Raw genomic sequence first — 25549 nt, 5'->3', positions numbered from 1 at the left:
CTCGGCCAGACCGGGGGGAGACCCGGCAATGCTCGCTCTGAGATTTAATTACGAGCCGTAGCCCGGGCCCCAGGCGAGTCCCTCGGCCAGGGCTGGCACCCGGCGGCGGCGGCGAGCTCGGGGCTCGCCAGGGCTGGGGGCGCCAGCTCCGGCTTCCCAGGCCCGGTCCTGGCCGAGGGCGAGGCTTGGAGCGGCACCTACCAGCAGCCGCAGGAGGAGTCGCCCCGCATCACCCCCGCCCCGGGCTGGATTCGGAGCAGGCGCCGCCGCCGTGCACACGGGCCGGGCTCCACTTCGCTCCGCGGCGCGGCGCGGCGCGGCCCCTTTAACGGGCTCGCGTCGGCACCAGCAGCCGCTTGTTGCGCGGCGCGCCGGGGACTGTCACATTGTTTCCAGCTCGCCGGCGGGCGGGGGGAGGGAGGCTCGGCTGCCGAGCTCGCCGCCGCCAGGGGAGCCCCGGGCCCGCCGCGCCGCGGGGAGAGGCTCGCCGCTGCCGCTCCAGCTCCGCTGGCTCGTGTGCGTGAAGATGGCGGCGCCGATCGGCAGCAAGCCCGGACCCCTGGGCGCTCCCAGCAAGCCCGCCGGCCCCGAGCTCGATTTCAGGTCCGGAGCCCGCACGGAGGAATTGAATAAACTCATCCAGGAATTCACCAAGCACGACCAGCGGGAGTACGACGACCAGCGAGCCCTGGAGATCCACACGGCCAAAGACTTCATCTTCTCCATGCTCGGTGAGCGGGGGGCAGAACCGGGGGTCCCCGAACCCGCCTGGGCCGGGGGGTGGATTTGTGCCAGGTTGAGGTGTTTGTTTTTTTCTCCCTCCTTTTTACATTAAAATTCTCTTTTCTCCCCTTCGTGTGAGTGCCAGGCACACCTTCCTTCCTGGCTGTAGGTGTGCAAACACACAGCTGGTGTGTGCCCGACTCAGACGCACACTCGTGGCCTTGGGCGGGTGGGGGTCAGGCGAGGCCACTGGCACTCTCCGTTATTTATTTATTTATTTCCTGTATGGAGACTAGTGATATAGTTGCAGATCAGGGGTCGGTCTAGGTGTAGCCAGATGGTTTAGTTGCTAGCACACCAGCCCTCCCGTGAGCCGTGTTTCTAGGCTTGGTTGCAAAACTTGTATCCTGTGGACCAGGGACAGTGGCTGGGCTGGAGAATTCTAGTTTGCGTGTAACTTTGATTCATCACAGGTGTGGGGATCCTGAAACCAGACTCAAACAAATGGCAGCCACCCCACTGCTTAAATCACCCAGGCTCTTGGATGACAAAGAGTTAGCACAGATGAAATGCAGAGTGACTAACGTTTGAACTCCACCTGCAGTACAGTCACTGATGAATATTTACCCTGCATTGGTTAAAAATTATTAATCTGAGCAGAAATCTTTAATATAGAAAGGATCCTTTGTAATGGATCTTGACATCAAGCTTTTGGGTTTACATCAGCATCACAAGCATTTTTTCATTAAAATAACAGAAGAGTGAAACATATATGTGGCAGGTTCAAAGTTTTATCTGATATTTAAGAGTCTGAGGTCAAGCCATTGAAATAGAATGTAGGGTCAGTAAATAGCTCTGTGCTTCAAGCAGTGTGTGTTTCTTTCTTTCTCTCCAAAGCATATATGTAACGAAACAGGTAAAGTACATATGCATGTGCGGGGCTGCACAGAATCAATTGATTAATAATTAACCTATACCGCATTTTGATATGAAAGCGTGATGCTATCATAGTCCAGAAATCACTAACTGATCACTTCCTCTTTAGTCATAAATGTACAGTACTTATGTTAAACAAGTGACTACCTGCTGAACTCTGGTTATCTAGGATGACTAGCTAGTGGGTAATTGCTTGCTTTGGGATTCAGATAGTCAATAGATACATCCATTCCAGCCTTACATGAAAAAGAAAAAATATAAGTCACTAACTTTAGCTTGAGAACAAGGGCCAAGTGTTGAAATGTTTAATGGCACTGGTTATAACTGCGGTTTTTGGGAGGGGGGGTTTCCTTCTTCCTTTTTAAAAAAACAACAACCCTCCCTGCATGGAATTCTGGCCCCACTGAAGTCAATGGGAGTCTTGCCATTCTCGCCAGTGAGGCCAGGGTTCCACCCACTATCCTGATCTGACAAACCTCTCAGTTGGGATTGTGTGGGGAAAACATCAACAGGTAGAAATGAGCGACCGCCTCACGATAGCTTGTCTGCAAAGCTCTTTGGTTTGTAAATAACTACACAGCATCTTTCCAAAGTGCCAGGCAGTGCATTTCTTCACCTGTACGTCTCCCCTCCCCCATGCAGACATTGGGTGTGACGGTGGCACAACACCTTCTGTTTCTTCCTAGCCAGCCTGATGGCCGGCTGCTCAGAATAGATCGGGAACTCTTGGCTACTTGGTGCTTACACAAATTAACAAAGCGTCCCGGCCCGTATAATGCACAAGGGGGACTGCTTCAGCTACAATTGTGGAGTCTGAAATATGTCAGAATATCCATCAGTCTCTTTCTGTCAGAATGCTGTGTGTACAAATCTGCAGGCTGAAGCATGCTGTTAGCATACTGACGTGGGGTGTTCACAGAAGTGATGTTCTCGCCTACGTCGTGTCGGGCGGGTTTTGCTTGAGTCAAAATTAAACCACTTCCAGTGGAAGGAATTTTGCCAGAGAAAAGACTCCAGGCCCAGGCCCCGTGGAGAAATACCCTCTCTCACCGGTATTTAAAAGGTTGAGTTTCGTGCTCCCTGTCTCATACCCTTTTTCTCCCTAGCTATTGGACAGCTGAGCACTGGAAAAGTTAATGAACTGCTGTTCTGTTACCTCAGACCCGGTACCGTGGTCCCAACAGCCTGTGTCCCTGAAAGCTAGGGAAGATGTTTGTAGCTGCAACCTTATGACTCTGACCTAGATGGAGCAGGTGTTTGTTTATATAGTTGTTTGGATTGTGGTAGCACAACTAGGCACTCTCCCAAAGAGCTCGCAGTCCTGTTAATGCTGTAGCACTGGAAGTGCGCGTGCTGGGGAGCCCCTACTGGGTACGTTTCCCTGTTTATGCTGAGCGTCACTTGAGGATTGTTTGAAGTTTAGCTGTGTGGTTGTGTCCTCTGTGTGTTAAGTGATGGAGATGGGTGGGGCTTGCATAATTAGGGTCCTAAATGGGGAAAATTGGGGAGGAAGAATGGTCTCGTACTATCGGGACTTTGGAGATCAGGGTCTAACTTTTAGCTCTGCCACTGACTTCTTTGAGACCTTGGACAAGATGCTTATACTCGCTCTCAGTTCTCTGCTGGTAGGATAAGGAAAGCAATAGTTCCCGACCTCACTGTGCTGCTGTGATGATGAATTCCAAGTGCCTGACACGTGTCATGGATACTGTTGTGATGGCGACCGTATTAGTCTCTAGATAAAATAGTCCTATTGGGGTGTTCATCCAAGGCAGGACTGTTCCCTCTTTATCAGGCCGTGAACCCCAGAGAGGAATTAGCTGTGTATCAAGGAAGATTCTACGCAAAGCGTTTAGAACAAAAGAAGAACTGAACTGCTCTGGCTAATGTAGGAGGCGGCGATAGCTGCAGCTCCGGCTGTTCGTGATGCACAGATGTGCTGTGAAATTTTAAAAACCTACACTGGGCTCTTAGGACTAGGCCCCGTGGTTTAGCACTGAGTACTAAACCGACCTCTGAAATTCCCGGCACTGCTGCTGCTGCCTCAAGCTAGCCTGTGGCTTTCTCCTAGGGGTCCTGACTCTTGGATTCTTTTCTTTTTAGGGGTGCCGGCAGCCTTAAGGAAATCTGTAATGGTCCCTTTGTTCCAGGTGGGCTCAGACTTGCTTATAGCCATATAGAGAAGGGGGGATGGGGGTTATTCATCTTGATCCTTTAGTGAGGCCATTTTCACAAACCTCGACTGTTTTGTTTGTTGCCTAAATAGGTCTAATCTCCACAGGAGTCTCCACAAGAGGGAAGGGACAAAATCTCAGCTCCACACAACCTTTTCGGGGGGTGTGCAAGTCCAAACATTGCAGCCTCAGTCCTTTGACAATCTCACGGGCGTTCTAAAGGGTGGTGGTTGTTCTGTCCTCTGACACTGGGCAGGTGGTGGGGTGGGTAAGATTTTCCAAAGCAGCTGATGAGTTTGTAGGTTGAGTCCCAGTGACTTTCCGTGAGACCTTTGGCCTTGTCTACATTTACAAGGGCTTACTGGGATAGATGTACTGGGGGAGATATTCCAGAAAACCTCCCCAGGTGGGAGAGAGCTCAGCCAAGCGAAAGGACGCTCCTGCTGGTGTGACTGCAGCTACACTAGGGCTTTTGTTGGCATAGCGATATTGGTTAGGGTGGTGGTCTTGCTACACCCTGTGGTCCCGTCCCCCCACTAGCTTCTAACAGGTACAGCTAGGCCAGTAAAATTGTCTCATGTAGATCAGGCCTTAGGCTTCAAGGCACTTCTGTTAGGCACTCTTGGAAATGTTACTCTCTGTCTATGGTAGGTGGAGAGAGACTTTGATTCTGGTGCTGTACTGAGGAGCAGAAATAGCTATGGGAGTGGAATGATCTCTCCGGAGTCAAGATTTTGTCCCTCCCTCTTTTCCAAGAGAGGCCAATCACGATAGGCGTCTCCTTGCTGATGTGCCCCTGTGCTGTTGCATACATACCACACAGCTGTTAAGAACAACCTTATTCTGCATCACAGTATCCTTTGTCTCTGGCTTTTGCTGGGTCCCTCTCCCTGCAGGCCATGAGTGTCTGGGTTTATGTTTGAGGCTCTGCCTTGGGTGCAGAAAATGGTAGCTATCTCAATGCAAAATCCTGATGGAAACAAAGCACAGGTAGCTCGTACCTCGATGTAGCTAGTTGAAGTCAACCCTATCCTTATGGCGCCCCCCCGGAGAATACTGGGATGTGGCTAGTCAAGATTTAAAAGCCGTGCCTTCGAATCATAGAATGTCAGGGTTGGAAGGGACCTCAGGAGGTATCTAGTCCAACCCCCTGCTCAAAGCAGGACCAATCCCCAGATGGATTTTTGCCTCAGATCCCTAAATGGCCCCCTTAAGGATTGAACTCACAACCCTGGGTTTAGCAGGCCAATGCTCAAACCACTGAGCTATCCCTCCCCCCCTTGTCTCCTTTATCTCCATATAAACCCCCCGCACCTTTTGTACAGTGAAGACAGCCTGAGAAGCTTTGTCCTAACGGCCTCTGAGACAGTTGAGCGAACAAGCTGGAGAAGTCACTCAATTACTATTTTGAAACGTTAGGTGGTGACGCAGGCTGTTTAGTTTACTAGCTAAGAACATGTCTTCCGGGCACACAAATTCTCAAGGCGGGATTGTCAAGTACTTGCCCAACACCCGTTCTTAAAGTCCGGGGAAATATTTGTAAAGGATTTTGGGAATACTTGCCAAGCCCAATTTTGCTTTAAGGGCAAATTATAATTCTGTTCCTACAGAAGGATGGTAACTAGGATACGTGAATTGGTTTTTTTTCTTCCACATGACTTTGCATGAACACCTAGCGCGAAAGCAGCATAAACAAGACAGATGCGACTACCAGACTTGGAATATTTCTAGCCTGGAAACAAGTTGTTCAGCTTTCTCTTAGCCAGCTGATTAGTTTTATTTAGTATTCAAAATCAAAGTGGAAGTAGAAATGAGGAACAATGACACAAGTGGTAGAGTTGCTTAGGAAGGGGAGTTAAAACTTTGCAATTCTAGGAAACCCCTCCACTGGAAGATTTTTTTTTTTCTCTAGTATGCAAAAATGTGTTTCTAGGAAAGCTCTGATGCTTAATGGGCATTTCTGGGGGCTCTACTCTGCAGCGTGGCAGTTATTTCTCTTGTTAATCACTGCAGAGGACATGTTTGATTTAATTCTCGCTTTGAAGGTTTTCTTTTCACTCATTCAGACACATGCAGTGTCTCTGCTGGTCCGTACAAGATCTGTCCATGTGCAGGGTTTCCTTCGGGGTCCACGGTTATAATCTCACCCCCCTTCAAAAGTATTTGACGATTGGAAAATGGGGATCTAGCCAAACCACAGCTTGTTTGTCATAGAATCGTAGAACTGGAAGGGACCTGGAGAGGTCTCTGGTCCAGTCCCCTGCACTCCTGGCAGGACTAAGTCGTCAGTTATCAAGTGACCACAACCAGAATGGTCTGTCCCTCCTCAGGCTCTCAAGCCCCCAAACATGGGGGAGGGCTGGGTTATATGGAAGGCAGATTTGAACAAAACTTAATTTTGACTTTGCAGACACCAAACCTCTGCTGGTTTTCCCTATCACAGAACACTGTACCAAGTCCACGGACAAGTGGTATCTAAGCTGTGTCTAAATCTTAACAATTCTGTCTGCATAACATCTCTGAGGCCTTATCTACACTACAGGGAAAAGTTGATCTAAGCTACGCAAATTGAGTTATGTGAACAGTGTAACTCAAGTCAACGTAGCTTAGATCTTTTTACTGGGGGGTCCACACTGTGTGATGTCAACAGGAGACGCTCTTCCGTTGACTCCCCTTACTGTTCTCGATCTTCACTAGACCTGCTAAATCGACTGCTGATGCATCGATCGCCACGCGTTGATCCCCCCGTAAGTATAGACAAGCCCTAAGATACAGCTTTTACTGTCCACACAGCTAAAACTCCTTGTTCTGCCTCTCTTCTCCTGTCTTAATTACCACAACATCCTTTTCTCTGGCCTTGACAAATGCAGTCTTGCCCCGCTCATCCATTCAGAATGCAGCTGCAAAGATCGCTTCCCATGTTGACCTGCAAGCTGGTGAGGAGGTCCCTGTAAACATCCACAAAGCTATCTTGTTATCCTCCTTCAGATTCCTCCCAGAAACTCTCCTTTTCCGTGATACCTACAAAAAACACGACAGTGTTAGGCTGTTGGTATGCCGAGGCCATGGCTTCACATGCTGACCACTGCTGTCCCGCTGTTTCCTTGTGCTCCTCCATCCATCTGTATCCATCTGTTGTCTCCTTGCCTTTTACTTAGGTTATAAGCTTTGGGAGAGGGGACTGTCTTTTTCTTCTGTTTTTACAGTGCCTAGCACAGTGGGGTCCTGGGCCACGATGGGGGCAACTATGTAGTACAGTAATACAAATAGATAGTGACAACGTGTCCACTTGGAACTTCATGGCAGCAGCAGGGGTAAAATCCAGATCCCGTTGTTTTTCAAGCACAATCCCTACCCCTTGACCTAAGGAAAGTTACTGTTGTGCAATATAGGGCCTTTGCCCCAGAGTTGAGTGATTCTGATTCTGTCCAGGAGACGGCAGTGATAGATGCTATCCTGCTCTTTGGAATACATAGCTCACAGATTAAAACAAGTCATGGAACTACCAAAATGAGATTAATGGTTTGAGGAGGAAAGGACCATAGCCTTTGCAATTCTTCAGCCCTTCTTTTCAAGCAGGAGGAGATCCTTCCTGAGCTAAACTCCCCTTGATCTGAATTGGGAAGGGGGCGGGGGGGAGGGGAATCATGTTGCACACTTTGAAAAGAATGCACCTTAATTCTGCCTCACTCTTCACCACCAGTTGCCAACCGTTCGTCTAATAAGGAGCTAGATCTCTCTCTCTTCACCCCCCTCTCTAACTCTGGGCAATGTTTATTTTTAAATAGCCTCTGATTAGAAATGAAAATGTAATAATCTTCTGTTTGGTAAAGAAGTCGTGTGCTAGCTTAGTTGAATTATTGGGGCACTCTGCGATCGTACGGGGCCATGTGGCTGGAGTGGGTTGGGAGGGACAGAGCCAGGCTGCGGCTCGTTCCGAGGCGGCGCTGGGGAGCTGTGATGGGCATTGCAGCACGGGCTATCTTGCAGCATGGATGCGCGCACACCGGAGCTTACTGAGGGAGGGCGAATTGGCCCAGCTGGCTGGTGGATTTGGTGGATGGGAAATGACTCTTGGGCAGATGTGTCAAACCGCCAGCCCAGGGCTCAACTTGGGCACTGAAATGTGATATGGGCCACGTGTGAGTTCAAGAAACTCTCTGAACACGGAATATGTATCTACACTCCCTTCACTGGTCAAACCAATTCAAACGCTTTGGGGATCTTTTCTGAACTGCATAGTTCCTGTGGTTGCAGAGGCTGCAGGTTTTAATAATAAAAATCTATTTGTAACCTTAACGTACCAGTCACAGAGATGTGGGCGTTGCTGCTTGTCTGCTAGTGCAACTTGTAACCTGGTTTCTTCCAGGCCTTCAGAATAATTCTTCCAGCAGCTGCTGCTGTTCTGACTGGCGGATGATGGCGTGGATTGCGCTCTCGTTAACAGAGAAACTCCTGTGCTGCTCTGACGTGGTGCTTTTGATTGCAAATAGCAAAGTGCTCTGCCGTGAGTGGGCAACCGTATCCTTGCCCTCCTTTCAGACCTCTGATCGGCGGGTCTGCGTGCGCAGCGATAGCGAGCTCGCCTGGCCTGATCCCTACACTGCGCGGACTCCTTTGGGATACATCCTCTCTCATTTTCAAAAACCTGTTTCAGTGGATCGCCTCTCTCAGACAGTCTTCTGCAGTAGCTTCAATTAGAAGGAACAAACCTTCCTTGAACTGATTTGTTAAACACAGGCGTCAAAGGTCCCCTTGATGCTAAGTAAAGTACAGTGGTCTTATTAACGTGCTGTCTTTCATCCGTCCGACAGTATGCTGTAGTCTAATTTAGAGCATTAATTACTATATAGTTCATGCACTTTGTGCTGATTGGGTTGATGTACAGTGTTCAGAATGAGGGGTGATTACTAATGTTAAGGTGCAGAAACCACGAGGCTGGGATCTGGGCTACCTTTTCTTCCCTTCTGCTCCTTTCCAGGCCCCTTTGGAGAGGAGGCTGCTAATAGTGCTGTGCTGTGCTGCGTGGCTTCTGGGCATCGAACAATGGAGACTGATGAATTTGAATCACAGCCTCATAGACTGTAGTTAAGGCATTGGACTGGGACTCCTCAGACCTGGGCTCAGTGCCCTGCCCTACCCTAGTTGGGCAAGTGCGTGAGTCTATTGACTTTCAATGGGATTGAGGCATTTTTGGAAACTTTACCTGTCTGTGCCTCAATTCCCTGTCTGTAAAATGGGGATAATAATCCTTCCTCTACTTGTGCAACCTGTTTGGCTTGGCAGTGTCGGGCTGGCTTGGTGTGTCTATGTATGGCCTACTGCCAGGGGCTGTCATCTTGGTTGAGGTCTCTGCGGGCTGTTGTAATGTCAAAAATGAGGTGTAACTGCAGGAATATGACAGTTGTGGCCCAGAACTGCTAGTGACCATGTTCCAGGCGATGTTAAAAGGGAATAACATTTTGAAGACTAAGATCATGACCTTTAAGAAGAGAACTTCAGTTTGCTGTAGTATTAGTCTAAAATACAGCAACTCAGCGTTGCATTGCTGCAGGCCTTGAGCACTAGGATGCTGTAGGGCAGTTCTTTCTGCTAAGGCTGTGATGAGGCCATATCTGAGATAGGGCATGCAAAACTGACCAGCAAGCTTCAGAAAGTATTCAAACAAACACTGTAGGAAGGTACTGATGTGCTCTCCTTGCGTGCTGATCAAGCGGCTTGGCCTCAGAGAGAGGTTATAAAGTGACCTACTTATTAAGGTCTAGTAAATAATTCCCAAAGCTCCTTACAAACTACAGTTAAAAGTACAGTCCTGGCTTCAGCCAGAGCTGGTGTGGAATGTATGGTCCAAGCTCACCGAGCAGCAGGGTGCAGCAGTCTGGGACAGAAAGTGACAGCTATCCTATATTGTTGAAACCACGGATACCGGTGTGGGTAACCACAAGGACCTAGGAAAGAGTGTAATCACACTGTGTGACACACACGCAGCCTGGGGTTGTGATTTGAGAGATGGAAAGTAGAAGTGGTTGGATGTAGGATTTTTCCTTTCCCAAGTGCATCTTGCTAAGTGGAATACTCCCACCTCTCGACACAGTGGGCGCTCGTGAATGAAAGTCAGCTTGTCCAGAATAGCTGAGTATGTACAGAATATTGTTGCTGGATGCAGCTACTGAGACGTACAACGTATGTTCCTGCCACAGAGCAGGAGAGCTTGAACTGAAATGCTAGCCCGTGTGCTTTCGTTCTAAAATGTCTCTTGTCTTAAGCCATGTCTATGCTAGCAATACCGATAGAGCTGTGCCACTGTAAGATCGCTCGTGTAGCCGCTCCCGCCGACGTAGCGCTGTCCGCACCAGTGCTTCTGTCGGTGTAACTTTTATGTCGCGGGGGGGGGGGGGGGAGGGGGTTTCATGCCCCTGAGCGACATAAGTTATACTGACAAAAGTGGTAGTGTAGACATGGCCTTAGCTTTTCCATGCATATGGTGGGACCTTTTGATTAGTAATGAAACACAATCATAGTCTCAAAGGTTAAGACAAATGCAATTAACTTCTCTGCTTCTCTTCTGCCCCTTAAATGACTGCTTCTTGGAGCAGCTAGTCCTGGAACCCACAAGAGGAGAGGCAGTTCTTGATTTAGTCCTATGTTGAGCACAGGATCAGGTCCAAGAGGTGAATATAGCTGGACTGCTTGGTAATAGTGACCATAATTTAATTAAATTAACATCCTGTGGCTGGGAAAACCCACATCAGCCCACCACTGTAGCATTTAATTTCAGAAAGGGAAACTACACAAAAATGAGGAGGTTAGTGAAACAGAAATTAGAAGGTACAGCACCAAAAGTGAAATCCCTGCAAGCTGCGTGGAAACCTTTTAAAGACACCATAATAGAGGCTCATGTGTACCCTAAATTAAAAATCATAGTAAGAGAACCAAAAACGAGCCACTGTGGCTAAACAACAAAGTAAAAGAAGCAGTGAGAGGCAAAAAGGCATCCTTTAAAAAGTGGTAGTTAAATCCTAGTGAGGAAAATAGAAAGAAGCATAAAACTCTGGCAAATGAAGTGTAAAAGTATAATTAGGAAGGTCAAAAAAGAATTTGAAGAACAGTTAGCCAAAGACTCAAAAAAATTAATAGCAGATTTTTTTTTTTAAGTACATCAGAAGCAGGAAGCCTGCTAAACAACCAGTGGGGCCACTGGACAATCGAGATGCTAAAGGAGCACTCAAGGACGATAAGGCCATTGCAGAAAAACTAAATGAATTCTTTGCATTGGTCTTCACGGCTGAGGATGTGAGGGAGATTCCCATAGCTGAGCCATTCTTTTTAGGTGACAAATCTGAGGAACTGTCCCAGATTGAGGTGTCATTAGAGGAGGTTTTGGAACAAATTGACAAACTAAACAGTCACCAGGACCAGATGGTATCACCCAAGAGTTCTGAAGGAACTCAAATGTGAAATTGCAGAACTACTAACTGTAGTTTGTAACCTGTCATTTAAATCAGCTTCTGTACCAAATGGCTGCAGGATGGCTAATGTGACGCCAATTAATAAAAAGGGCTCCGGAGGTGATCCCAGCAATTACAGGCCAGTAAGCCTGATTTCAGTACCGGGCAAACTGATTGAAACTATAGTAAAGAAGAGAATTGTCAGACACATAGACGAACATAATTTGTTGAAGAGTCAACATGGTTTTTGTAAAGGGAAATCATGCCCCACCAATCTACTAGAATTCTTTGAGGGGGTCAACAAGCATGTGAACAGGTGGATCCGGTGGATATAGTGTACTTACATTTTCAGAATGTCATTGACAAGGTCCCTCACCAGAGGCTCTTAAGCAAAGTAAGCTGTCATGGGGTAAGAGGGAAGGTTCTCTCATGGATTGGTAACTGGTTAAAAAATAGGAAACAAAGAGTAGGAATAAATGGTCAGTTTTCAGAATGGAGAGAGGTAAATAGTGGTGTCCCCCAGGGGTCTCTACTAGGCCCAGACCTATTCAACCTATTCATAAATGATCTGGAAAAAGGGGTAAACTGTGAGGTGGCAAAATTTGCAGATGATACAAAACTACTCAAGCCAGTTAAATGCCAGGCAGACTGTGAAGAGCTACAAAAGGATCTCTCAAAACTGGGTGACTGGGTAACAAAATAGCAGGTGAAATTCAATGTTGATAAAGTAATGCAGATTGGAAAACACAACCCCAACTATACATATAAAATATTGGGGTCTAAATTAGCTGTTATCACTCAGGAAAGAAATCTTGAAGTCATTGTGGATCGTTCTCTGAAAATAGCCGAGCTCCATCCTCTTTGGAACCCCCCTTTAGGTAGTTGAAGCCTGCTATCAAATCCCCCTTCACTCTTCTTTTCTGCAGACTAAATAAGCCCAGTTCCCTCAGCCTCTCCTCATAAGTCATGTGCCCCAGCCCCCTAATCATTTACGTTGCCCTCCGCCGGACTCTCTCCAATTTGTCCTCATCCTTTCTGTAGTGTGGGGTCCAAAACTGGACAAAATACTCCAGATGTGGCCTCACCAGTGCCGAATAGAGGGGAATAATCACTTCCCTCAATCTGCTGGCAATGCTCCTACTAATGCAGCCCAATATGCTGTTGGACTTCTTGGCAATGAGGGCACACTGCTGACTCATATCCAGCTTCTCTTCCACTGTAATCCCCAGGTCCTTTTCTGCAGAACTGCCACTTAGCCAATTGGTCCTCAGCCTGTAGCGGTGCATGGGATTCTTCTGTCCTAAGTGCAGGACTCTGCACTTGTCCTTGTTGAACCTCATCAGGTTTCTTTTGGCCCAATCCTCCAATTTGTCTAGGTCACTCTGGACCCTATCCCTACCCTCCAGTGTATCTACCTCTCCAGCTTAGCGTCATCTGCAAACTTGCTGAGGGTGCAATCCATCCCATCATCCAGATCATTAATGAAGATGTTGAACAATGTTGTGAATAACTAACAAAGGGATAGATGATAAGACAGAAAATATCATATTGTCTCTATATAAATCCATAGTACACCCACATCTTGAATATTGCGTGCAGAAGTGGTCACCGTATCTCAAAAAAGATATATTGGAAAAGGTTCAGAAGAGGACAACAAAAATGATTAGGGGTATGGAACGGCTGCCATATGAGGAGAGATTAATAAGACTTGGATTTTTCATCTTTAAAAAGAGACGACTAAGGGGGGATATGATAGAGGTCTATAAAATCATGACTGGTGTGGAGAAAGTGATTAAGGAAGTGTTGTTTACTCCTTCACATAACACAAGAACTAGAGATCAACAAATGAAATTAATAGGCAGCAGGTTTAAAACAAACAGAAGGAAATATTTTTTCACACAACGCACAGTCAACCTGTGGAACTCTTTGCCAGAGGATGTTGTGAAGGCCAAGACTATAACAGGGTTCAAAAAAGAACTAAATAAGTTTGTGGAGGATAAGTCCATCAATGGCTATTAGCCAGGATGGGCAGGGATGGTGTCCCTAGCCTCTGTTTGCCGGAAGCTGGGAGTGGGCGATGGGATGGATCACTTGGTCATTACCTGTCTTGTTCATTCCCTCTGGGGCACCTGGCATTGGCCACTGTCGGTAGACAGGATACTGGGCTGGATGGACCTTTGGTCTGACCCAGTTTGGCCGTTCTTATGTTTTGTATGTAAAACCTGCATTTAAAGCTGCATTTGGCTCTAATACATGAGACGATGTTTGGAGATGCTTCAGGGTTTTTTTTGAGTTCCTTTATTAAATCTGTAACTTAGAAGAGCCGGAGAGCTGCATTTGCTGTCATTTCATGCTGTAGTGATTTAATCCGTTGTGACACGTTACTGCTGAGTGTCAAAGTTGATAACTCTAATCTCCATCCTTGGATCAGTGTGGCAGGACCTGAACTACAGGGCACTTTTCAGGAACCTGCAAACTCTCATGTGTGCAGTGAGATTGACATCCATAAACTTGTTTTGCTGCTGCTGCTGACTGAGTTTCTCTACAACACAGCCCAGTGCACTGAAGAATCTGGAGTTTACAGCAAAGAAGAAAGAAGCAATTGAGTGCAAGTTAAGTAGGACTTTGTATTTGGGAAATGCCTTAATCTCCTTTTAAATGCACTTCATTTGCCAACATTCAGAGTTATACCATTTCTGTGGCTCAAAGGTGTCTGAATTCACCTCTCTTCCTTTCTTACAATTCTTACAACCACCTCTACTAGACCTGCACATTGGGATAATTGTTGTGCTGCTTCCAGTTTTTTAATTGCTGAAATATTAGAACTCAGACTCGCTATACTGCCTGTACAGATCGTCAATGCATGGTGAATCACTGCTATTCAAGACTCAAGTAGTTTTTAATAACTTCATATTGTTTGCCATGCACAAAGAGGTGTTTGCATTTATATGGGGAGACAGGTAAGGACTGGCATTCCAACAGCTCTGCAGTCCTCTTTCCCAACTGAGCAGTAGTCTACTTCCCAAATCTTCCTTTCATTCGCTGCGTATAGTGCAGTTTTTAAAGATTGTAGGTATCCCTCAGCTCACTGGGCCAAACCAAGTTGATGGGGAAGCGCTGCTTGCAGACATCTTCTAGCCGGATGCTAAATGACTTCTAGATTCGAGACAATAACAAGAAAGAACACAAGTCTGAGTGCAGATTGTACAAGCTGCAGCAACTCGGAGAACTAAATGACTGCTTTCTCTGCATGTAGAGGTCTCAGAAACTTAACAGCGCAGTACACAGAAAACAAAGGCGCGAGGATTTCATAGCATTAATCTATCGGAGGGAAGAATTTCACTTGATTACATTTTTTAGAGAAACCTGACCAGAATCGCTCATTAAAGTGTTCAAGTCCTTGATGCTGAATTTCTAATGCGAGTCAGATTCCCTAGTGGCCCTTGTGGCTATGTAACGAATGCAGGGTTTCATAAAAGCACATGTTCCCACTGAATATCTTGTTTTGGGAATGCGTACACTTTTAGGGTGTCTGCCCCCGGATTGACAGCAGCATTGTCAACCTGAAGGCAGCACCAACCCCAAACAGTTACAAATCAGAAGTCAGCCCCCAAAATCATGTGGGGTTTTTTTGTTTCAAAAGGCGGGTATCTTATTTGCCTTCTTCACGTCTTCAAACTTTTTAATGCTCATGTTTGCTAATTCTAATTGGCTTCTTAAGAGCTGTTTTCAGCTTTTAATGCAGGCAGATAAACTTGCTTCTCTTATGATGTATCTATTTTAAGATGACAGTGTTAAGAGGGCACTTCTGTATATTGAATTTTGCACAATGAATTCACTTGATCTTTCCTATTTGATTAAACACACACATCTTGCATCACTTAAAACCAACAAAAGAAATGACTTATTCAGCTGGGGCCTGATCCTACTCCCACTTGACCCGGAGTGGCAGCCCCGGATGAGTCCCTCTGGAAAGGGATGTATTTCTCTGATTTGGGGTCTGAGTGGATGGAAGTGGAGAGGTGTTTGTCCTCAAACAGGCTCAGCCCACCCTGGAACTTCAGCCCCCTTTCCTGCGGCTGCATTTGGAGAGAAGAAAATACAGCTTGTCAAGAGACCTCCTGTTGTTCTTAATTTGCCTCTCTAAATAGCACTGCTTCCGCCCTTGTGCACCAAGACAATAATAAATAACGATCCTCAGCATTTATATAGCACTTTGCCATTTTCAAAGCATGCTACGTACATTAACCAATTTATCTAAGATGCAAATGCTCCCTGAGTGAAGATACTTTTCCTTCTCCCTAAGGGAATCCACTATTAGAGCTGGATCCAGATTCCCCCGCAACCCCCCTTTCTTTAACTGCAGCTGATAGGCACCAAAATTCAGTGAAAGGATGATTGCCACATATGCAGTGCCGTGCAGCCCATGATTCATGAGCGTATCCCCACTGTACTGATGGGTAAGCAAGGCGCAGCAATTGAATGACTTACCCAAGGTTGTGCGTGGAGTCAAGGGCACCATTAAGAGTAGAACTCAGGCGTCCGACTCCCAGCCCCACTGCTAAGCACTCAGTAAATGTGTAAGTGTCTGGTGGGGAGCTGCCAGGGAGAGGCATTGATGAGGGCCTCTGTTCATGCCCAACACCATCTGCCTTTGAGGCCCCGTGGAGCCGGAGGGGATGAGTGTTGGAGGCCCCAAACCAGTGCCCAGGCGCCCAACTTGTGCCACGTGGGTCACTCGTGAGCCAGGCAGCAGTGACTCTGGTCACTACCGTTTTGTGCTGTGAACAGCTCTGTAACCAATCATCAGCCCGCCCAGCAACCATAGGGTCACCAGCTTTTGCAGGACAATGACCCAGTGGGTGTGGTAGTGCCATGTGGAGATCTTGAGCCTTTAGCACGGCTTGGGAATGGTATGGTAATAAACCAACCCCGTTTAAAAAAAAAAAAAAAAAGTCTGTCCCAGTAGGAGAATAGAGGATAGAGACTCTACCTAATTTTGTAGCAGACAGGCCAGGTCCCCAGCAGGACGGAGGTGGTTCTGCCACAAGCGAGGTGGGGTATAACTTTAGGATGCCATGGAGGAGGAAAACCAAATTCCTGAATGCTATCAGGCACCGCTCAGTGGGTGCTCCCTGCACCCCAGCACATGGCGGGGGAGGGGGTAGAGTGCCTGGGAAGGAGAGACATGGATCAGTGGGTCCATAGCTAGTGTAAGCTGGTCACTTCCTCATCCCGGGAGGGATGGGGCGTGTTAGAGCCGCAGCAGTGTTTACAGCTCTAAACTGCAATACTAGCTGCAGCGCCCGGCTTGGGATTCCTTCCCTTCCCAGCTTGGTGCAGAGAATAGAGGTGTCCCCGAATGCACAGAAATCTGGCATTTCCATCCCGACAGGCATGGACGCTTCAGGCTCTAGCCACTTGTCTAGTTTGTCCTTTGTTCTACCACCAACTTTTTTAATAGCTTTAAATAACATCTGTTAACTGAAGTGAGGTGTTCGATGAACCGTGTGCCTGCAGACCTGCACTGAGATTCCCAGAGACGCTACTGGACCCGAGCTAGTGTCCCACTCTCCTGGGCCAGTGCGCTGTGCAGAGGATACAGTTAAAAAACCACAATCGCTGTGTCGGCATGTTTCTAACACACAGGGAGAAGGAGCAAGGAGAAAGTGGGCAAACTATCAGCAGCATTTCCCCATCTGCCAGCGGCTTAGAGTGCTCCGCGTCATGGGCCAGGGGCGTGGATACAGCCAGCTGACTGCAATGAACAGGGAAATGAGGTTGGGGAGGGAATATCTTTTTTTTGTTTGTTTGTTTTGTTATTGGACCAGTTTCTGTTGGTGGGAGAGACAAGGTTTCAAGCTTCACAGAGCTCTTCTTCAGGCCTGGGAAAGGAACTCCCAGTGTCACTGCAAATTGCAAGGTGGAATAGATTGTAGGTAGCACATATTGTAAGGGACCATTCAAGGCAGAGAGGCCCGTTAACACGTCTGCAGTCGTAGGACAAAAAGAGAGGGTTAGTGGGTTACAGATTGTTGTAACGTGTCATAAATCCAGTATCTGTTCAGTGTGTGATTTTTGGTGTCTGGAAGGGTAATGAATTTAAACTCCCAGGCTTGTCTTTTGGGTGTTGTGCAGGTTTCCTTTGAGGATGAGGACTGATGGGTCAGGTATAGAGTGATGGCTTTAGGAAAAGTGTTCACCCACAGGTGATAGGGTGTTTTTGTCTTTCTATCATTTTCCTGTACGAGTTCATTCGAGAGTGCAGTGATTGTCTGGTTGTATCCACATAGTTCTCGTTGGGGCGTTTAGTGCACCGGAGGAGGAACACCACCCATTGTTATGATAGGCACGTGTAGGATGCCTGGATCTTGAAAGGTGTGTTTTGGGGGGGTGTTGATGACTGAAGCAGTGGAGATATGTCTGCAGGGTTTGAGCACAAGAAACCTTGAACAGAGAGAAGCACCATCACAAGTCTTCTCCTGCTCCCATCAGCCAGTGGCAGAACTTTCATCAATGTGAACAGGTCCAACCTGAGCAGCTAGAAGCCGTCCAGAGTTAAGCAAGACAAATCAACATTAGAGTGCTATGGAGGGAGGGAACAGGGGGAGAATGTAGGTTTGTCTCTGCCTTTCCTGCTCCATTCTCCCCACAGACCTTCCCTTTTTACCTCCTTCCACAGAACAATGAGAGCAATCCCCTATTTAAATTACCTCTGTGATTTGGCATTAAAATGTTAACTGCAGCCTCTTCAGTAATTGCACTGACGTCTGAAAGCTTCTAAAACGCTGGGGGTGGGGAAAGAATCTACGTTGTGCTGGGGGGACGGCGGAGAGGCCTCTAAACCAGCCCTTTGATGCTGGGCCCCTGCTGTTCCAATGCAAATAAATCTTCCATTAAATAACGCTGTAAACAGTGACAATGGGATTTCAGCGCCAAGATCGCTGCCCCATTGAAGCTTTTTACATTTTTCAGTCAGAACGGAGAGACTAGAGGCAGCCCAGGCTACATTCCTCAAATACCACCCCAGAGGAGCTGTGCGGAGAGTGGGGTGTGGGTATTTTTAACCCTCTGTTTGTGAGTTAGGACCCCACAAGATGATGGGTTAGTGTGCAAATGCAGGCAAGCTACTCATTGTCTGTTGCCTAAGGCACAAAGCCATGAACTCCTGCTGAGACTCATGCCACAGGGCTGGGCTCCAGCGAGCCCGTAGGCTTGGTTCGCGGGCTCTAGAAGTGGGGGCCATCTTTGGTAGATTCATTTGCAGGCCTGAGTTTGAGCCGCCAGAGGGAACAGCCAGTGTGGAAGGATTTCAGGGTAGCAGCCGTGTTAGTCTCTAAGGTGCCACAAGTACTCCTGTTCTTTTTGAGGATACAGACTAACACATTTATTAGAGCATGAGCTTTCGTGGGCTACAACCCACTTATTCCCTGGCCACTTTGGCTGAGAGGCCAGCTGGTGATCCCAGGGTGGCCCATTTCATGGACACAGAACAAGCCAGGTTTCACAAACACATTGTCCCTCAGACTCGGTCTGGGTGCCTTTGATGGGAACATTTTGCACAGGGCAAGGGACTAACCACTTTTCCCAAGACAACTGCTATATTAAAAGGAGCTGAAGGGCCTTCTCCACACTGAGCCAGGCCACCAAAACATACGGTGCTATTTCAAACTGGTTAAAAAAGGCTGCGTGGAAGTTTTTTATTTCAGTTTAAACCAGGTTTGTTTCTGTTTAGCTGGAGTCAGCTAGGAACAGGTGTAAGCTAAACCAAAATAAATTGCTCTTAAACCAAAATAAGATTCCCACACAGGGGCTGACACTGGTTTAACTGAACTGCTGCAAAGGCAAGAATGAAATTGCATTATTCATGGGACCATTTCCTGGCCAGTCCAGGCCAGCACACAGCCTCTCTTATACCCTACAGATAACTCTGCTTTGGCAGGGAACTCAGCAGGAGGGATTGGGGAAAGGAGAGGTCTCAAGGTCTGAGCGCCGTCACACTCCCTCCCTCCCCTCCTTCCCTGTCCCCCCAGGCCACTCAGCTCATAGGATATTTCTCCTTAGCATGCTCATGAACAGCTCACCAAGCAGCGTCTCCACAGGGATGGAGTCAATACCAACTGGGGCAGAAAACTCCAAGACCTTTCCTTTTTCTGTGTCTGGTGCCGCTAAAATGTGGTCCGTGCAGAATTGCGTAGGCCACTGCAACACACTCACAATGGATCCGATTTGGGTTTGTCATTCTTTAAAATAATTTTCTAACGTCACTGTGGTAGAGAAAAGCTTGAAAAGTGTGACCTGAGTGCAGCCTAAAGGCTTGAAGAAAAGAGGAGACCTAGAAGAACAATATTTTTTAAATCTCATAATTTTTTTGAATTTTTGGAGTTGACCATATTGCTTCTCTGACCTTCCAACTTTTGGAGAAGAAATGGGACATGAACCAAGTGGTCAGATAAAACGGCTTGAGTTTGGACTGTCTCTGAAAAGGAAATAAACTAACTCCTGATACATTTCAAATCATTCTGCTCTTTGCGGTTTAGGCATGAGCACGAGAGATGCATAGGACTCCAGTCTTAAAGTCAAGAAAAAAAAAAGTGTGAAGTTCCCAATACACCAAGCCTTAAAAACAAATCTAAGAACTATTTTTAACAAGGCATGGAATTGAAAGATGAAATTTGTACAAAATAATTGTGATTAAGAAAGTCTCCAGCAAATTAAATCCCAGCGTTGCAGTTCAAATCACTCAATTCTTTCTTTCTAAGTCACGCTGGTCCAGTGTTTAATGGGAACATTTTTCACTGTCTTCGTCTCCATGCTATATTTGGAAGCTACAAAGCTAATAAGCTAATTTAAAATCCTCTTTCTCCTGCAGTCGACCATCTCCATGAAATGTCACATGTCAGAAGCAAATGTTCTGTTTGGCCAAGGCAAACACGTTACACGCAATACATCATATGCAAAGGCAGCTCAGACAATTGCATTGTGTGATTGCCTCTAGCAATCTCCATCGGAACCACAAATCTACATCTATTTAGAGGGTTAACGTCATTGTCAAAACCTGTTTTTCTCTCATGTACAGCTGGACAGAGTTCAGGAAAAGTCATAGCAAACAGAGTTTTGATCTCAAAATTCACTATCTCCCTGTGCGATTATATCACTAAAGGGTTAATAGCATTGCTGCTTGCACAGAGATTTAATTTAAAAATGACTTGTTACTTTGCAAGCTTGAGTCTAAAGTTTAGCAAGACATTTCAGTCTTCTTTTTCCTTCTACCCTTAGTTAAGTGCCAGTGAGGTGCCACTCGGGACAGTAAGGTTGCCAGGTGTCCAGTTTTCGACTGGAACACCTGGTCGAAAAGGGACCCTGGCGGCTCCAGTCAGCACTGCTGACCGGGCCATTAAAAGTCCAGTTGGTGCGGGATTGGCAGAATACTGACTTAGACCACAATTCCCTTTACTGAGGCTTTTGGGACAGACCCCTTGTATATTGACAGAGGAACTGGAGAAGAGCAAATGTAATACCTGCCTTTTAAAACGGGTGACAAAGACAATCTGGGAGAATTGTAGACCAGTCAGCCTAACTTCGATACCTGGGAAGATAGTGGAAGTTATTAAACAATCAATTTGTAAGCACCTAGAGGATGATATGAATAGAAGAATAGCAAGTATAAATTTGTCAAGAACAAAAACATGCCAAACCAACCTAATTTCCTTCTTTGATGAAGTTACTGGCCTAGTGGATGGGGGAAGCAGTAGACGTGATATATCTTGCTTTATTTATTTTATTTATTTATTGTGTGGAGTTTGTAGTGCTGGTGGTGTTTTGTTGTTTTAAACTAAGGCTTTTGACTCGATCCCATGTGACATTCTCACAAACAAACTATAGAAATGTGGTCTAGATAAAACTACTATAAGGTGGCTGAAAGACTATACTCAAAAAGTAGTTTTCAGCAGCTTGCTCTCAAACTGGGAGGATGTATCTAGTGGGGTCTCACAAGGGTCAGTTCTGGGTCCAGTAGAATTTATATTTTGATTTAATGACTCGGAGAGTATGTTTAGAAAAATCTCTGGATGACACCAAACTTGGAGGCATTGCCAACACTTTTGCAGGACATAATTCAAATTCAAAATGATCTTGACAAATTGGAGAACTGGTCTGAATTCAACAAGATGAAATTCAGTAAAGCCAAGTGCAAAGAACTTCACTTAGAAAGGAAAAATTAAATGCACAGCTCCAAAATGGGGACTAGCTGGCTAGGTGGTGGTACTGCTGAAAAGGTTCTGGGGGTTGTGGTGCATCATAAACTGAACATGAGCCAACTATGTGATGCCGTTGCAAAAAGGCCTAATATCACTGGGGTGGGAGAGCAGTATTAACAGGACCGTCATCTGTAAGACACCAGAAGTAATTGTCCTGCTCTGCTCGGCGCTGGTGAGGCCTCAGTTAGAGTGCGGTCTCCAATTCTGGGCACTGAACTGTAGGTAGGATGTGGATAAATTGTAGAGAGTCCAGAAGAGAGCAAGAAAAACGGTAAGTTTTAGAGAACCGGACATGTGAGGAAAGATTTAAAAAAAAAAAAAAAAGCAGACTCGGGGGGACCTGATGAGTCTTCACCTGTGGTAAGGGCTGTTGTACCGAGGACAGTCTATTGATTTTCTCCATGTCCACTGACAGTGGGACAAGAAGTACTCGGCAGCAAGGGAGATTCAGGTTAGACATTAGGAAAAGCTTTCTAACTCTAAGGCCTTGGCTACGCTGGCGCTGTACAGCACTGCAACTCGCTGCGCTCAGGGGTATGATCCCCCCCCCCCCCCCCCCGAGCGCAGCGAGTACAGCGCTGTAAAGTGCCAGTGTAATCCGAGCCTGCAGCGCTGCAAGCTATTCCCCTCGGAGAGGTGGAGTACATACAGCGCTGCGAGAGCTCTCACAGCGCTGACGCTGCGACTACACTCGCGCTTCACAGCGCTGCCCCGGCCTAAGGCTAGTTAAACTCTGGAACAGGCTTCCAAGGGAAGTGGTGGAATCCCCGTCACTGGAGGCTTTTAAGAACCGGCTGGACAAACACCTGTCAAGGCTGGTCTAGGTTTACTTGGTCCTGCCTCAGCACAGGGAGCTGGACTTGATAACCACTTGAGGTCCCTTCCAGTCCTACATTTCTGTGGTTCTATGACTCCCCCAAGAGCCCTACCTCCTTTGGACTTGTCCTCGATGGATTCTCTGAGAGCTGAGTGCATCATTTCCCTCAGTCTGTCGATCTGACTTCAGTCAGCTCAGATAAGCCTGGCATCTGCACTGAGCATCCCCCTGGCTCGATGCACGACAATGGCTCCATTTCCTTAGTGGTGGCCAGATAGCAAATATGCACGAGAGGATTGGGCTGAACAGCCAGGGAACCAACTGCTTGGAGAGACGCATCCAATTTTAAGTATCAGAGGGGTAGCCGTGTTAGTCTGAATCTGTAAAAAGCAACAGAGGGTCCTGTGGCACCTTTGAGACTAACAGAAGTACTGGGAGCATAAGCTTTCGTGGGTAAGAACCTCACTTCTTCAGATGCAAGCGAGGTTCTTACCCACGAAAGCTTATGCTCCCAATACTTCTGTTAGTCTCAAAGGTGCCACAGGACCCTCTGTTGCTTTATCCAATTTTAAGTGTTTCTACCAACTCTCTGATTTTAAACTAGTATGAAGCATCACTGACGTTCTTGGCTCTTTCTTCTGTGTCTGCTAGCCCACTGCACTCCTCCGCATCACTTCGCTCACTGCCAGGCAATGCTGGCTTTCTGGGCACTTGTCAGTTAAAGGGGGCAGGAGGGACTCCAGAGATGCTACTGTAGTAACTTTTATCCTGACGTAAGTCACATAATCACAGCGGAAGATGCTTGCAAGATTAAAGCTACAGGGCTCATTCTGAAATTTGGCTAGATTCACATGTTGCAACTAATTCCATCCTGAGCACAGTAAGCTGTCGTTTAGAGCAGGTGAGAACATGTTCATGAAGTTCCTGTTGTATTAATTTAAACGGAATACCTGGGCCAAAAGTGTTAACATAACCCAGTCAAACAGTGATAAACAAGGTTCGGAGTTTTGCATACAGAGACTTCAGCCTGCTTGGCACCATGGCACTCCCATTAAAAATCTTTTTAACCTTTCATTAAAGATCCAGAAAAGAAGGGAAAACAGTTAAAGCATTGAAATGTGCAGTATTAAGGCTTTCATTTTAACTGCATCCCTTGTCCCCTTTCTTTTTAGCTGGAGAGTTTTTTAGAAGGAAAAACCCCCTTGTTTGACAGGCTCTTAGATGGTGTTGGAGATTGTAATAATGGTGCTTTGGGGGAGAAGAGAAGTTAGCTGAGATGGGCCAGAGCTGCAGCTGCTGTTGTTTGTCTGATCCCATCTGGGTACCTCTCTTTTGCCCCTCTGGTCAGGGCATCACTGGAGATCGGGATGATGAAGGCCCAGGGACTCAGGAGATAGTGAAATGTGCTCTAATAGCCACTTTTTCTCCTCAAAGTCTTTCTTTAAGGATCCCCAAAGGGGGTGATGAGTGCAATTGCGAGTCCCCTCATTACTTTGTCCACCAATTCGGCCTAGTTTCCAATACACCAGTTTTGGTTCACGGATTTCGGGTCCCACATGTCTCTTTTCAGGGTAGCAGCCGTGTTAGTCTGTATCAGCAAAAACAACAAGAAGTCCTTGTGGCACCTTAGAGACTAACCAGTTTATTTGGGCATAAGCTTTCATGGGCTATGTCATAACTATAAAGGGAAGGGTAACAGCTGTCCTGTGTACAGTACTATAAAAATCCCTCCTGGCCAGAGACTCCAAAATCCTTTTCCCTGTAAAGGGTTAAGAAGCTCAGGTAACCTGGCTGGCATCTGACCTAAAGGACCAATAAGGGGACAAGATACTTTCAAATCTTGTGGGGGGAAAGGCTTTTGGTTTGTGCTCTTTGTTTGGGAGTTGTCCTCTCTTGGGACTGAGAGGGACCAGACATCAATCCAGGTTCTCCACATCTTTCTAAACAAGTCTCTCATATTTCAAACTTGTAAGTAAAAAGCCAGGCAAGGCGTCTTAGTTTTCCTTTGTTTTCTCAACTTGTAAATGTACCTTTTACTAGAGTGTTTATCTTTGTTTGCTATACTTTGAACCTGAGGCTAGAGGGAGGTCCTCTGAGCTCTTTAAGTTTGATTACCCTGTAAAGTTATTTTCGATCCTGATTTTACAGAGATAATTTTTACCTTTTTTCATTAATTAAAAACCTTCTTTTTAAGAACCTGATTGATTTTTCCTTGTTTTAAGATCCAAGGGGGTTGGATCTGTATTCACCAGGGAATTGGTGAAAGGTTTCTCAAGGTTACCCAGGGAAGGGAATTAGTTTTTGGGAATGGTGGCAGCGGACCAGAACTAAGCTGGTAGTTAAGCTTAAAAGTCTTCATGCAGGCCCCCACATTTGTACCCTAAAGTTCAAAGTGGGGAAGCAGCCTTGACAGGCTAAAACCTACTTCATCGGATGCATGCAATGGAAAATACAGTAGGAAGATATATGTACACAGAGAACATGAAAATATGGGGTTGCCATACCAACTCTTAACGAGACAAATCAGTTAAGGAGGGCTATTATCAGCAGGAGGAAAAGAAGAAAACTTTTGTAGTGATTATCAGGCCTGCGTTAACACAGCCCTTGAGTTCTATCAGGAGGCCTTTTTGTTTGGACTAATTCAGTCTGTCTCGCTTTCGTACCTTTTACCATCAACATTTATTTGTACAGGCTTTGTGACATCTTATGAACTTTCACTCTTCCCAGTTGAGCTCACAATTAGGTAAATTTGTAGACCCAATTATTGCAACAGTCCTGCCCTCCTAATGTTAATATCCCAGGGTGCCCTGCTTCATCTGCTAAATCCTTAGGGAACAGGAAGAGTTGCCCATTAAAGTAGCTTACCAGATGGGAACCTAGATTTCTTAAAGCAGCCAGGAGTTGTGTGCCTGAGAGCAAGGGGCTTAAACCAAGAAGGTGCAGTAGCAGACTGTGCAGAGCACTTACCGGAGAGCCTCCGCTGGGCTCGGCTTCCCCTTCAGGAAGTCCTGTGGAATTGAAAATAAAAATAAAAACCACCTACAGAATCTTCAAGAGGGGCTATAACACGAATAGAATTCTCGTTTTGACTCTATAGGCTCTAGTCTATAGGGCACCCTACGTAACTTCTGTAGAGTCCGCCTGCTTTCACCTTTATAGGACGACTTCATACAAAAGTCATTATCTGGCTTC

General features: G+C 46.5%; 1 protein-coding gene across 1 annotated transcript in view; it reads left to right on the top strand.

Moving 5' to 3' along the window:
• The first annotated feature begins 334 nt into the window (after positions 1-334).
• The window catches only part of MB21D2 (Mab-21 domain containing 2), a 74504-nt gene continuing 49289 nt past the window's right edge, over positions 335-25549 (top strand). The window contains exon 1 of the mRNA XM_034782446.1: positions 335-731. Coding sequence (XP_034638337.1) covers positions 527-731 — 205 coding nt within the window. The 5' untranslated portion in view covers positions 335-526. The remainder of the gene's footprint in view (positions 732-25549) is intronic.

This window comes from Trachemys scripta, chromosome 9 (assembly GCF_013100865.1).
Source record: "Trachemys scripta elegans isolate TJP31775 chromosome 9, CAS_Tse_1.0, whole genome shotgun sequence".
NCBI classification, from domain to species: Eukaryota; Metazoa; Chordata; order Testudines; family Emydidae; genus Trachemys; species Trachemys scripta.
This window is presented reverse-complemented; position numbering and strand designations above follow the sequence as displayed.